This window comes from Schistocerca americana, chromosome 7, assembly GCF_021461395.2.
Source record: "Schistocerca americana isolate TAMUIC-IGC-003095 chromosome 7, iqSchAmer2.1, whole genome shotgun sequence".
In the NCBI taxonomy this organism is placed as follows: Eukaryota; Metazoa; Arthropoda; class Insecta; order Orthoptera; family Acrididae; genus Schistocerca; species Schistocerca americana.
Window position 1 is genome coordinate 167,665,719 of NC_060125.1, and position 15,592 is coordinate 167,681,310.

Here is a 15,592-nt window from a genome sequence, read left to right on the forward strand (position 1 = left end):
GAACTGGGGCATTACATTAGTGTATGTGCATTTCAGGGTTGTAATATCTCCATGTGTTGCCACCAGGCAACGGGTCTACGCCAGCCTCTCGTCTTAGTCGACGGCGATTTGTACCTTTGCCTGTTTGTGTTATTAGTTAAGTCTGTTCCTGCGTGTTAGGGGGGTGGGTTTTGGACAGTTATGGTAGCACTCCTTGTTAATGGACGTTGTACAGAACATCGTATTCGGTGCGCTCTATTTGTCTTTCGTAGAGCTTTTTATATGTAGGATAGTTTGGCACCCCTGCCTTACTGCATGCGATTCACCACTGTGTGTATTGATATACAGCCTACAGGATTCTCCTGCCTGCATTCTGACTTTTTGTGTCTCGGTTTTGCACATCGTCTTCGTCGCAACGCATCGATGGCTAACCGAAGCCCCAACAGTTAAAACATTTTTGTACAACAACAAAGTCGTTGATGTACAAAGACTCAAACTGAATAAAAACCCTTTCTTTTTGAAGCAGCAGTAATCGTACTCTTGGCGGCACTTCTAGAGCATTGTTTACTGTCCTTTTGCCCTTTGGTCCTGTTTTAAATTTTATTTTAACCTCTTTATCGAAGGAGCAGTGCTGAGGGAAGACATGAAGAAACTCTCGCGTAATGTTAAAATAGGGTAAGTTGTAGTGAGCAAATAAAGGACGTAGTCGAACGACGCCGACAGAAGTTAGATTCTGGTATTTACCTCAAAGAAGGAGAAGAAGAAGACGTGAAATACTCTCTTTAAATATTGTACAAATGAACGCTATTCATAGAAGGAATTCTTTACATAGATTACTTTGCTAAGGGTAAAACAGCAACTAGCGGATACTATGTAGTTCTTCAAGAGTGAATCGAAGATAGAATACTTGCGAAAGTGGTTGGATTGTAAGATAAAAATCATATTAGGTCTGGTCAATAGGGCGGGCAGGTACTGAAACACCACATAGATTGTGTGACTGGATTTAAGAGTTCCTGGATAACAGAACGCAGCATGTCATTCTCAATGGAGAGAAGTCCTCCGAAGTAAGAGTGCTTTCAGGTGTGCCGCAGGGGAGTGTCGTAGGACCGTTGATATTCACAATATACATAAATGACCTTGTGGATAACATGAAAAGTTCGCTGAGGCTTTTTGCGGATGATGCTGTAGTGTTTCGTGAGGCTGTAACAGTGGAAAATTGTACTGAAATGTAGGAGGATCTGCAACGAATTGACGCATGGTGCAGGGAATGGCAACTGAATCTTAATGTAGACAAGTGTAATGTGCTGCGAATACATAGAAAGAAAGATCCTTTATAATTTAGCTACAATATAGCAGGTCAGCAACTGGAAGCAGTTAATTCCATAAATTATCTGGGAGTAGGCATTGGGACTGATTTAAAATGGAATGATCATATAAAGTTGATCGTCGGTAAAGCAGATGCCAGACTGAGATTCATTGGAAGAATCCTAAGGAAATGCAATCCGAAAACAAAGGAAGTAGGTTACAGTACACTTGTTCGCCCTGCTTGAACACTGCTCACCGGTGTGGGATCCGTACCAGATAAGGCTGATAGAGGAGATAGAGAAGATCCAACGGAGAGCAGCGCGCTTCATTACAGGATCATTTAGTAATCGCGAAAGCGTTACGGAGATGATAGATAAACTCCAGTGTCAGACTCTGCAAGGGAGACGCTCAGTAGCTCGGTACGGGCTTTTGTTGAAGTTTCGAGAAAATACCTTCACCGAGGAGTCAAGCAGTATATAGCTCCCTCCTACGTATATCTCGCGAAGGGCCCATGAGGATAAAATCAAAGAGATTAGAGCCCACACAGAGGCATACCGACAATCTTTCTTTGCACGAACAGTACGAGACTGGAATAGAAAGGAGAACCGATAGAGGTACTCAAAGTACCCTCCGCCACACACCGTCAGTTGGCTTGCGGAGTGTAGATGTAGATGTAGATCTAGATGATACGGGCTGTATTACTATTCCAGAAAATTGCACCGAGGATTGAACCGTTTGGGCATTCTTAAGGTTTTTTTATAACATTTTGTGTCCGTGCTTGCCAATGAGCCACCTTTTCTTTGCAGTAATTGAGTAAGTTATTGTATAAGCGTTGTGAACAAAGCTGCCCACTGGAGCTCGGCGAAGGCGTCGGCTGTCTCTGTTACTATTACCACTGTTTATTTTTCTTGTGCGTCTTGTATTATTTTTAGCGTGCGGTTAACTGCACCATCTGTTGGGCTTTTGGGTCTTAAGCCGTACTGATGCGAACTAAGGCCGAAGAGCCTCGTATGTGACTAGTCGATCAAACAGGATCCTCTCTGGCACTTTAGCCAAAGTGTTCAAGGGGCAGATGGGCCTGAAAGTGTTTGGGTGTGTTGGTTCCTGATCCTCCGATTTTTTTGATGATTAATACGTTTATGTTTTCCACGAGGCAGGGACCCTACTTTGCAGCACTGCTTCATTCAGCAAATCTGTTAGGAGAGGGATCATGTGTGCAACTGTATTTTTGAATGTTTCTAAATGTATGCCATTTGGACCGGGAGTCTTATTTTTAATTGTTTAATTGTTAATGCTAACTCTGCTTGGGAAAATAGAGCGGTAATGGGGCCAATTGTGTTAAACTCATCCATTTGCCCTCGTAATCTGTGTGGTGTTACTAGTCATTAGTCTGTTCGTCATCAGAGAGAAGCTTGTTCATCAAGTTCCTTCTGAACGTCTCCAGCCCCTTTTAACAGTGCCGTCCGTGCGCCTAGGAGTTAACTGTGCTGTTGAATGATCTCTCCCTCCGCCCCCCCCCCCCCCCCCCCCATGTATATATTATTTTGTAGCTGAGTTTTGACAAAATTGTCCCAGTGATCCCGTCTGATGTTGTGTAGTTTATATTTATATTTTTGCTTTGCATCGCGGTGTAGTTACAGTCTTGCTTCCCTCTCTTGTCCGGGTTTGGTTTTTGGTATTGTTTACTTTTAATTCCAGCGTCTTTCCTTAGTCTTGTTAACTCAGTGGATCTGGAGATTTTTTGTTTCGATCTACGGTTGGTCTTTGCGATAGGTAAGTGTTGTGCGTTTTGAAGCAGGTCCGCCAGAATGTGTGCTTTATACTTGTCGGCTGTCAATGCACTCGGAACACGCCTGGGATTTTTGAGTTTGTACGGGAATTAATGAAGAAACGTGCTGAGGCCTCTCTTCGCATGAGCGGTGGGCATATTGTAGTGCGTTTGTCCTCTACTGCATATCTACAGTTCGGATCCTCGGGGACTCTGTTACAGGGTGTTCATGTACTTAGTTGTTACACGTCGTATCGGAGAAACCGTTGGTTTCTGGACCTATGTTTACTAGGATTACTTGCTCGTTTCATTGTCCTCTGCTCACCCCTTTCGATGGTACATATAATAGTGTAACGCCCTGTGTATCAGATCTCTCATAACATGCCGTTATATGTAAGAGAACAGGGTAAAAGAATTAATAAATAAATAAATTTTTGAATTACTTTCGTAGTACATTGCCCAATGAGTAAGTACTGTTTTAGTGTTACTATAAACTACAGTCGTACAGTATACTTTGCGTGTTACACCCGTGCGCTGCAAAATGAGTACCTTTGCTGGCAGAGCTACGTGCCGTACGATTGCCTGAACGTGCTGGTGTGTTGATTCAGGTACCCGCCGTTGTACCCGCTGGCGCCACCGCAGCATCACCACGCTCCGCCGCCGCCATACGGAATCGACCCTCTGCACTTCTTCATCGACCTGCGCGTCTCCGGACACATATGGGACAGAAAGGTATGGCTCATTTTTGTCTTTTTTTTTTATTCTGCCTCGTAAAGCGCGACGGCTTCATCCAAGTGCTCGTGGTGATTCGTCATTGCGAATTGGTATCACTTCTACATACACTTCACATAAAAATAAATTCGCCGTAAAGAAATAAATAACTACAGCCTGCCTGTTGTACAGGTTTAAAATAACAATAAAGAAAAAAAAATAACTATACGGAAATAACGAAAGTTTTTTAGCCTCTGACGGTCATCTTCACACCTGCATACATCCTCGAAACTCTTTTTTCAGAATCGTCTGTGCGCCTGGTGGGCCAGGGACATAAACTATCAATGGACGTGGCCGACAATGACTCCTCCCCAACCACATTTCAGTAGAAGTGGTTAAATTTTTACATACATAATTTTTTAAATTTCGCATGTAACTTTAAAGAAGCTTTAAAACGAAATATCTCAAAAATGGCAAGGAATTCTTTAAACAACAAGACGAATTTATCACACTATACTTTCCAGTCACGTGGACGGTCTTACGACCTGACCACTAACAAGAAGTATACACATTCGGCTTTTAACCTGCCCATGCTTGCCAGTTGGCCATCCAGCAAGCTGCCGCACGTCATCAGCAGAACGGGCAGGCTGCTTTACATCCACCCAAGCCAAGCTGTGCTCAACCGAAGCAGGCTAAAGGAATCGTGCTTGCCTGCTATCTTCCCGCTGTGCAACGCTACGTAGAAGTTTATTCTGTGCAATTTCACTGTAACGTTTTAACGGGGTTTAGAAGTTGATGGAAATACACGTGTATCACAAGACGAGGCTCAATGAAATATATGCTAATTTTTCGTCATTATAGGCCAGAAAATGGTGGATTTCTCTTGTTCCTTTTTCATTTTCTGCGTATTTCAGGCCTACGTAATGCGATATGAATGGCTTTCTCTGCAACTTCACCCTCTTTCGACTAGTGCTCGCTATTCTCACTTCGAACCATTATGAGGTCACCTCTAACATATATTTTCTGTAGTAAGAGAACCTTTGCATCTAAGAACCTGAAGATGTCTATTACGCTGCAACGCCAACTAAAGTAAGGTTTTGGAATTCTAGTTTGTGTAATCTTAGTGCGTTCCAGCCAGATACGACCCCCGTTATTCAAATTCTAATTACTCTTTGCAAAGTGTGTATTGCGGATTCATTGAATTCAAAATAGTTCATTCTAAATTCCAAAAATGTACTTAAGCAAACATTAAGTTAATCTGGAACTACATTTCTGAAAGAATAAGTTTTTCTTTCACACTAAGCTTTTTCCGCACTACCTTGCATACCACTAGTGGTGGTTTTTAATATACACTGAGCCATATATTTTTCCTATTTCAATCAATGTTAGGTCTAAATTTGGAAAGCCAGTTTACTGATAAATGACCTGAAGTCCTTAGCATACAATTGCACACACTTGTCAGCCACCAAGTCTTTGTCCTCCTTCCAAATCTTTATGAAATGAGGAAAATGCTTGTCCAATTCAGAAACGTGTCCTAACGTAATCTAGGTTCCCGAGTAAATGCTTAGTAACTCTTACATGCAGTTTGTGTGGTGAGACTTTACTTGCAGCTGCCTCATAAACACACGAAAACTTTTCTCCTGCTGGACTTGAGCTGTGTTGCGTGACTGGTATACAGGGTCATTTTTTCCACCGTATACAAACTCAAGGGATTGACCGATGGGAGGATACGGAACAAAAAAGGTCTAATGAACTTACGTCCGAAAATAAATGGCTTCCATGCTAGAGATCATTTATTCAATCATACTTTATTACAGAGACTAATAAGCACGACGCCATGCAGTCACAGTTACAGTATGTATGGTTTCCTCCTAGAGGGTGGTACTGTTCCTCATACGTCATGCCCTAGCGCCCTCTCCTGCCATAGTAATTGGTAATGTTGTGTCCGATTCACTTTTCTTGCTGACTCACCTTGTAGTGGATGTGGTACAGAGTTGCACACAAGGGTTCCGACATGATGTTTACGTACGGAAAGACAAATGGCAACGGGCGGTGTGCAGCAATGTTGGGGAAGTATCTCTGCCGACACCAACCACGGCATTCAGTGTTTGCAACACTGCTCCGCCGTTTATTTCAGTCAGGGTCGTTTCAGGAAGCAGGAAATCATGAACGACGTACCCGAAATCTTTGGAGACCAAATTTGGAGGAAAATGTGATTAAAACTGTGGATGGCGATCGCGGTGACAGTACCAGGCAATTTGCCCGGCAGTACAGGGTGAGCCAGAGGACCGTGTGGAACATTATTATCTTTATCACTTACAGCGTGTGCAGGGCTTACTAGCGACATCATACTTTCCAGCTCGGGAGAAATTTTGTCAATAGCTTCTTCACCAGGCAACCTCGATTCCGGGATTTGTGTCATCCATCCTATTCAAATATGAGGCCACCTTTACGCGAAGTGGTATCTTCATCTTTCATAGCAGTCATCTGAGGAGTAGTAAGCAGAACCCCCCCATGGTACAGTGACAGCGAATCATCAGCGTCGGTGCAGCTGGAATGTGTGGGCCGATAATTGACGACCGTATCTTGGCACCAGTCTTCCTTCCACGTCGCCTAACAGGCCGGAACTATCGGCGTTTCTTGCGGGTGACTTTGCATTCCCTACTGGAAGAAGTGCCATTGACGATTCGAAGGGTTTTGTGACTGCTACAGGACGGTGCTCAAGCCCACTTGGCCGTTAGCGTCCGGACGCATTCCAATCGTCTCTTCCCTGGTCGGCGGATCGGACGAGGGGATCCAGCTGCATGGCCTGCTAATTCACTGGATCTCAACCCGTGCAATTTCTGGTTTTGAGGTCATCGCAAGAGTATCGTGTATGCAGAGTCCCTTCCAGATATGGAGACACTGGAGCAGCGTATTTATTCTGCCTTTGACACTGTCTGGATGCAGCCCGGCCGATTTTAACGTGTGAGACTACGGCGCGTACACGCTTGCGTTGAGACGCATGAAAACCATTTTCAACACATACTGTAACTATGGCTGCATGGTACAGCGCGTATTAGACCGCAGCCTCTGTAACAATGTATGATTGAATAAATGGCCTCTAGCATGGAATCAATGTATTTCCGGAGATAAGTTCATTATTCTCTCGTCGATCAATCCCTAGAGTATATACACGGTGGAAATAAATCATCCTGTATATTCCCCAATTCTTAATTTCTCCTCAATATCCTTTGAGTTTGCTTCGTTCATTTTACTGCTCTCACCGTTTGATGAATGATTTGTAGTGAAACTTGCTGTTGTGTGGTCTTCAGTCCAGAGACTGGTTTGATGCAGCTCTCCATGCTACTCTATCCTGTGCAAGCTTCTTCACCTCTCAGTGCCTATTGCAACCTACATTCTTCTGAATCTGTTTAGTGTATTCATCTCTTGGTCTCCCTCTACGATTTTTACCCTCCAAGCTACCCTCCAGAATATGCCCTACCAACCTATCCCTTCTTCTAGTCAAGTTGTGCCACAAATTTCTCTTCTCTCCAATTCTATTAAATACCCCCTCATTAGTTACGTGATCTACCCATCTAACATTCAGCATTCTTCTGTAGCACCACATTTCAAAAGCTTCTATTCTCTTCTTGTATAAACTATTTATCGTCTACGTTTCACCCCCATACATGGCTACACTCCATACAAATACTTTCAGGAACGACTTCCTGACACTTAAATCTATACTCGATGTTAACAAATTTCTCTTCTTCAGAAACGCTTTCCTTGCCATTGCCAGTCTACATTTTATATCCTCTCTACTTCCACCATCATCAGTTATTTTGCTCCCCAAACAGCAAAACTCATTTACTACTTTAGGCGTCTCGTTTCCTAATCTAATTCCCGCAGCATCACTCGATTTAATTCGACTACATTCCATTATCCTCGTTTTGCTTTTGTTGATGTTCATCTTATAACCTCATTTCAAGACACTGTCCATTCCGTTCAGCTGCTCTTCCAGGTCCTTTGCTGTCTCTGACAGAAGTACAATGTCATCGGCGAACCTCAAAGTTTTTATTTCTTCTCCATGGATTTTATTTCTAACTCCGAATTTTTTTTTGTTTCCTTTACTGCATTGAAACTACCTAAACAAACATATATCTGGCTAATAACGCGAACTGATAGGGCAACCTGTTGTCAGGTGCAGCAGGCTGAATGGGTCCCGTAAAGATTGCCACGCTTGCGGAAACCCAAGCTGGCCTGCTTTACCCACTGTGCTTCAGTACACATGTACTCTGGTGTCACCGGCCGCTGTGGCCGAGCGGTTCTTGGCGCTTCAGTCCGGAACCGCGCGAGTGCTACGGTCGCAGGTTCGAATCCTGCCTCGGGCATGGACGTGTGTGATGTCCTTAGGTTAGTTAGGTTTAAGTAGTTCTAATTCTAGGGGACTAATGACCTCAGATGTTAAGTTTCATAGTGCTTAGAACCATTTGAACCATTTCAACTCTGGTGTCTCCGTTGTGGCAAGTTGAGCTGCTTTAATGGCTACGTTGGTGATGGGGGCATACAGGCTGAAGGAGAATTTATGCACCTCTGCCATTAACATGCTAGCCACGTAAAGTCGACAGATTCTGAGGCTGACCGTATATTTTATTAAGAACAAATCCGACGCGGCTCGTAAGTCCTTAGGTAGAACGGAAAAAACCTGAGCGCAGGTGATACGGTGGTAACGTTTAAAGGAAACAATCTTACTCTCATTTACACGCACACGCGGCCATAATCTTCAAACCCATGTTTACAGACTTCCTGCTAAGCGAAATATTGATAATGGTAGTTCAAATGGCTCTAAGCACTATGGTACTTAATATCTGAGGGCATCAGTCCCTTAGACTTAGAACTACTTAAACCTAACTAACCTAAGGACATCACACACATCCATGCCCGAGGCACGATTCGAACCTGCGACCGTAGCAGCTGCGCGGTTCCGTACGTTGATAATGGTGATTGCATTCTTTGACTTTATGCTGTAAATTCAGATGTTGTTAAAGTTGAGAGACTTTGTTATTATTATAGTTCTTTCATTAATTGTATGACGCTTCATGTTCTCAAATTTTCGGATGAATGAAATTTCTTGGATTTTATACGAAAGTGACGTACTGAGTACTAATGAAGACAAATTACTATGATAATATTAAAACATTAAAACTATTATTATTATTAATAATATTGTAGATGTTATTAGCAAGTTAACAGAATGGGGGAGCGCAAGTACGTTATTAGTCGTGGCTGGGGAAGGGGGGGGGGGGGGCTGAGGGGGACGGGGGTAGACAGTGACAAACTGACTGAAACCCTGATCAGCAGGGTTCCATACCCAATCCCGATCTAGGATTTCTTAGATGACTTCAGGCAAAAGCATTTTTTGTTTGAACGATCCCACCCTCTCCAATGTCGCTAGTACTCCTTCCATACTTATCTTGTGGCTGATCTGCAACCTTCCTGCATCCCATTTTCGAGCTCAAACAGTTAACAGGCTGCTGATGTGTAACCAAGTGAGAGGTAACGTTAGAAAATGGTAAGATGGTGCTCTAGGCACATATTTGACTAAACTGAACTACATCACCGGCGTCATCTGCGTTTCACTCTAAAATTCTGCTTGTGTGTGCTCAAAATGTAAAAGCCGCGACCAACCGTAGTGAAAATTTTCCTACAATTTGACCAAGTACCTTTTAGGCGACAATCAGCAGCAGAAATATATAATAGGAAATGCATGACACAGTGCTGTGCTGTAAATCGTATTTATTCCGACTGATTCCTGTCGCTCAACATAATTAAGGAAGAAACTATCACTTGTCATACCTCACGCAATATGAAATTAGTATCCTTGTTACAGTCAGAATTATTGAGCACAACGGAATAACATAGCTTCACAGCGATATAATGTGGTCCATTCAGTGAAAAAAGACAATTTTTCTTTCCTGAATGATGGTCAAAGACCGAAAACGATTGGAATAAAGTACAATTTACAATACAGCACTGTGACACGCATTTTGAACGAATTTGACCAAGGCCGCACAGACGTGGGGAAGAGATTTTGCAACGATGAGGCCGCCCAAACAGCTGTTCTCGTATTGCTCAGTATCCAAGGAGCAGATTTCTACGGTCGACGAGTTGAACGACTCGTAGAACGTTCTGACAGTTATTTATAGACTTGACAATAGTCACGTATCTGCGACACTTTCAGGTGTAAGGCAGCATTCAGCAAAAGTTAGTTGGCTTGCCATTATAATGTGTATTTTACTTCCTGAATCCCCTCCTACAGCTACATACGTACTCTACAAACCACTGCGAAGTGCATGGCAGAGGGTACTTAGCATTGTACTACATGCTAGAGTTTCTTCCCGTGGCAACAGCGTAAGGATTGTGGAAGACTGGCAGCTTAAATGCCTCTTATCACCACGGTCTCTACAAGAGCAATACATAGGGGATTCAAGAATATTGCTAGCGCCTCCATTTATTATAGGGTTACTCAAAATGATATAGACCCTCTCAAGTGACTGTTAAAATTTTTTATACGATTCCATGTTCGGAAACAGCAACTAAAGAAGTGTTTTGTCCCATGCTGATAAACGTTCGATGTGCGAACCTTTAGTGATACCCCAGAGGTCCATTGCATAGTCAAACTCATCGCACAATCGCCTGAAGTGTCCGCAATGGTGTCAGTCATAGCTGCCCTGACGTGTCCTCGCTAGTCATGGATGTTGCGGTGGATGGGTGAAAACAGTGTCTCTGATGGAACACCACTGGTAAAAATCACACAATGGCAGGTCCAGAGAAGGTGTGGGCCATCCTGATGCATGACCGATACATCATTGTAGTAGCTCCGTATCCAAGAACTCACGAACATCATTGTGAAAGTGCAGTGGAGCACCAGTCTGTTGAAAAATCAATTGTCTCTGTCTTCTCGCAATTACGACGTGAATCAAAAAAAACCGGAATTATTTTTTAAAATCTATATATTTTCAAATTGTTTACAGAACATACTTATCCTCTTCAAAATACTCTTCATTACAATTAATACATTTGTCGTACTGATGCTTCCTCTGCCGAAAGATTTTTTTGCACTCATCTTTAGAAATGACTGACAGTCAAATCGGTGTCCTTTCATGCTCCTTTTAATACGTGAAAATAAGAAAATCTCCAACGGAGACAGGTAAAGTGAATGACGTGTGTTGAGCAGCGGAACCATGCCATTTTTAGCCAAAAACTGTCTAATGGAAATGGCTGTGTGTGCACATGCGTTGTGGTAGTGGAAGAACCAGTCTCCTGTATGCCGCAAATCACGTCTTTTTTTACGAACACTGTTGCACAATCTTCTTAAACCTTCCAAATAAAAGGTTTGAGTGAACTACGTTCTTAGCATCAAAAAAGCAAATCAGCATTGTTTTAATGTTGTATTTGACATGACGACTTTTTTTTTGGACAGTTTGACGATGACGTCTTCCACTGGCTTCACTGTTGCTTTGTTTCTGGGTCGTAACCATAGCACAACGACTCATCACTAGTAGTGACCTCTGGCAGAAAATCTGGATCAGCGTCAAGCTGTTGTTTCAAAGCACGACATGTTTCAACACGGCGTTGCTTTAGACTGTCAGTCAGAAACCAAGGAATAAACTTGGCAGCAATTCTTTTCATTCCAAAATCTTTGTTTAAAATTCGCTGAATCGAGCTGCAAGATAACCCAATAATCTCTGACAGTTGATCAATTGTCTGTCGACGGTCTGCGAGCACAAGATCTAGATTTTTTCAATATTTTCGTCCATTCGGGCAGTTGATTGAGTCCAGCGAGGTTCACCATCAATCGATTTGTCGCCATTTTTAAATCAAGCAAAACACTCGTACACATCAGTTTTTCCCCATACTATCATCTTGGTAAGTTGTTTTCAATATTAAAACAATTTCAGCAGCATTTGTACCGAGTAGAAAACAAAATTTCACAGCTGCACGTTGTTCACTTAAACGAAAGAAGAACAAAACAGCGCTAGCAAAAACAATAACTGAAGATGAAAAGAACAATCCAGGTCGACAACACAGGCGGCACTAAACTGGCAATGAGTTGCACTATACACTGCTAGTGGGAGATATGCGTTCTGCACAAGCTCCACCCACGGCAATGTTATTCATGTTCTTTTTTTTGGGTACCCTCTCATGTGCAAAGTGCCTTCTCCATTGGTCTGGCATAGATGTTGCGGGAGATAAACGTAGCAAAGGAGAAAACTTCTTGAGTTGCTGTTTGCACATATATAATCATATAATACTTTATAATTAGGCTTTTCTTCCTTAAAGTCCGCCCCGATAGCTGAGTTGTCAGGGTGGCGGTCTGAAACGCCAAGGAGCCCAGGTTCGATTCCCGGCTGGGTCGGAGAGTTTCTCCGCTCAGGGACTGCGTGTTGCGTTGTCCTCATTATCATTTCATCATCATCAGTGGAAGGCAACGGGAAACCACTAATGTAATCACTTCCCTCATCCTGTGGACCTCTCTGATGAGGCTTCCCATGACAAGACCTGCCGTAAGGCAGAACACAAAAGTTAAGTTCTTCCTTGAAGAATCTGCAAATGCAGTGAATAAGAAACAAAAGACCACAAATACACCTGAGTACAAAACAACTGTTTGTAAGAACATACCTTTAGCGTACAAATTAAAGCTCGTAGGCACGGGTGTCAAGTTGTTATCAGTAACGAAAGCTATGAAACGATCACAATAACTGAAGCCGCTGTTTACATTCACCCATACAGCAGATATCGGTGTGTCAGGGGCTTGTAACGCCCTCTATGTGACATGTGTCACATGAAGAGTTAACATTACTTTATTTGGCGAGAGATTACCACAAAATACCGAAGTGTACTTGCAAATAATTAATTGAATATTTAAAATTTAAAATTGTGGAACATTCTCGAGAGGTCAGTTAGTGCACAACATCCTGCACCGGTAACACTTGCGCTGTTATAACAGCTGTAGACGCAGCGTGGCTCAGTATTTCTGCAGGGGAAATGTAGTGACTTGTTGAGTCTATAGCACGTCGAGCTGGTGCTCTACGCCTAGCGAATGGAGATCCGACACGTTATTAGAAGGTATCCTGTGACTTTTTTCACCTCAGTGTGGTATACGGCTTCACTTAGTTTTGTGAAGTGCACAATTTTACATTTCTGTATACTCAAAGCTAGTTGCCAGTCTTTGCACCAGTTTGAAATCTTATCAAAATCTAGAGTTATTTGTCCATCTTTTTCGACAGTACTTCGTTACCTATATCACTAAACGGTTAAAACGGTCACACAGTCCCACTAACATATATCCTATCTAATGTTTTACAGGGGCAAGGAAAATGAGTTTCAGTATTTCACGTGAAACTGAGCGAGTTTAAAAATGTAATATGCTGCAATTATCTACTCTTACGTTAAATGTTTAACATAATAAGTCAAGTATTACACTTAAAAACTGTGTATATGTCTTAAGGCAGCACATTATCCAGGCTATATTCATCCAATACATGAGAATGACGGCACCTAGCTAATTCCAATAAACCACAGAATTTCAAACCTTTTTGAGACTTTCTCTCGCCTATAGACCCTACAGAATCATAACAGAAAAAAGTTTCTCTCTTACTAGATCTTCGCTGTTCATGCAGTAAAACTTCAGCAGCAGGTAAGGCTTTTAAATTTTTTACTTCTTCACTACCATGTGCATTCGCAACACATTTTGCAGACAGTACCTCTACATGTAAAATATTAACTCATTTATGAATGGGGTCCGATTCCTTAAAGAGTCAGTGGTGGGTGACGATGATACACATACCGCTGCTTTAAGCGGCTATTGGGGTGGTCTCATATCGAAGTACAAACAGAGCATAGGTTACATGATTCACAGACGACGTACACCGCTCATTTCCCTAATGTTAACTGACGACTGCAACGAAAGAAGGGTATCCTAGCCATAACGTTAATATAAAAAATGCCAGATCATATAAACAGCAGACCCTGTATGGCGGGGCTATGTCTTTTTAACAGCTGAATAAAGAAAGTTAGTTCAGTTAAGCTCATAGGACAAAAACCAGCTTGTCGAAGACCTCTGTAACTGAAAAAAATTTTGATACGTACCGTGAGCTCCAACTGAAAAGTATTTAATTGCTAGACTTATATTCGGGCATATCATCATTGGTATCAGGTACAGAGGACATAGAGGTAACATCACAAAATTTTTTATTCGTTACAGTTGAAATGTGAGGTTCTTCACACGGCATGTTTGTCAGTGACATGTGTGTCAAGTATGAAATCTTTATGATATTTAAACTGACGTGGATCCAAAAACGTAGATCCGCGTGGATATTTAAAATGCATTTATAACCATGTCTATGTGATCACCATAGGGTCCATTAAATTAAAATCCAGCTCTGTCTCTCGATCACAGTTTTATTCCGCAGGATACAGACACTGTCTTTTCTGCACAAAGTAGAGTGGAAATGTGGCCCATTATAGAGTTGTGGCCCTGTTCAATGAATTAACGGACGAGATCGTAATAGGGAATGAATGGGAGTCGATCATGTTTGAGCGAGAGAGAGAAAGAAAGAGAGAGCGAGAGAGAGTGAGAGAAAGAGAGAGAGAGAGAATAGATATGCTCTCTATAATAACTACACCTCTGTAGTTTTAGTACAGAAGGTGAATGACATAGTAAATGGTAGCATCACCATTAGTATTGAGAGCATTGGCAGAGAAAGAAACAAATATGAATGTATGAGAGATAAACTGGGTTCAATAATGGCTCTGAGCACTATGGGATTTAACATCTGTGGTCATCAGTCCCCTAGAACTTAGAACTACTTAAACCTAATTAAACTAAGGACACACACATCCATGCCCGCGACAGGATTCGAACCTGCGACCGTAGCGATCACGCGATTCCAGACTGAAGCGCATAGAACTGCACGGCCACAACGGCCGGCTGATGAACTGGGAGCCGAAGATATATCTTTGTTTGTTCGTTTTGCACATAATTAGATTCGCACATCGTTCAGCTGTAAAACTACCATAGACCATCGTAAGTTAGCATAGGGGTTGGGTTGTTTGGGGGAAGAGACCAAACAGCGAGGTCATCGGTCTCATCGGATTAGGGAAGGATGGGGAAGGAAGTCGGCCGTGCCCTTTCAAAGGAACCATCCCGGCATTTGCCTGGAGCGATTTAGGGAAATCACGGAAAACCTAAATCAGGAACGCCGGACGCGGGATTGAAACGTCGTCCTCCTTCTTGTTCATTGTACACTTTATATCCTTATAAATCATAAATTGCATTTTATAAATAATAAAAATTTGTCTATAGCGTAATTTCTGCGCTTTTGTGTAATCAGATCAATTACTTGTGATGCAAGCATAGTTTACATGCGCAAACATAAATAAATCTATATAATTATTGTTGTTATTTTGTACTCAATAGAACATTCTCCGTTTTGAGCAGAGGTAAGTGTTTCCTGTTTCGCATTATTGATAGTGCGAAATTTGTTTGTGAATAACAGAAACATGTTTTATATAAGCTCGAAGAAGTATTGAAGCGATGTTTGATATGTTTCTATGATAATGAAGTCTTCTCCGGTTGTCAGCCGAGTCAAGGCGTCGTTCTGTGGAACATTTCAACAAGTTTCCTACCTGTCGTCTTCAGTCGAAGATGTCCTCTTCGCCTTAAGATGACAAGTAAAAAACTTGTTGAAATGTTGTCGCAGAAAGATGCCTTGACTCGGCTGATAACCCAAGAAGACTTGATCATGTAGCTTCGCCAAGAAAGTCTAAATTCCATGTTTCTGT

At 42.2% G+C, this 15,592-nt stretch overlaps 1 protein-coding gene across 1 annotated transcript in view; it reads left to right on the forward strand.

Moving 5' to 3' along the window:
- The window catches only part of LOC124622823 (WAS/WASL-interacting protein family member 3-like), a 112,439-nt gene that overhangs the window by 50,729 nt on the left and 46,118 nt on the right, over positions 1-15,592 (forward strand). The window contains exon 5 of the mRNA XM_047148614.1: positions 3,661-3,784. Coding sequence (XP_047004570.1) covers positions 3,661-3,784 — 124 coding nt within the window. The remainder of the gene's footprint in view (positions 1-3,660; positions 3,785-15,592) is intronic.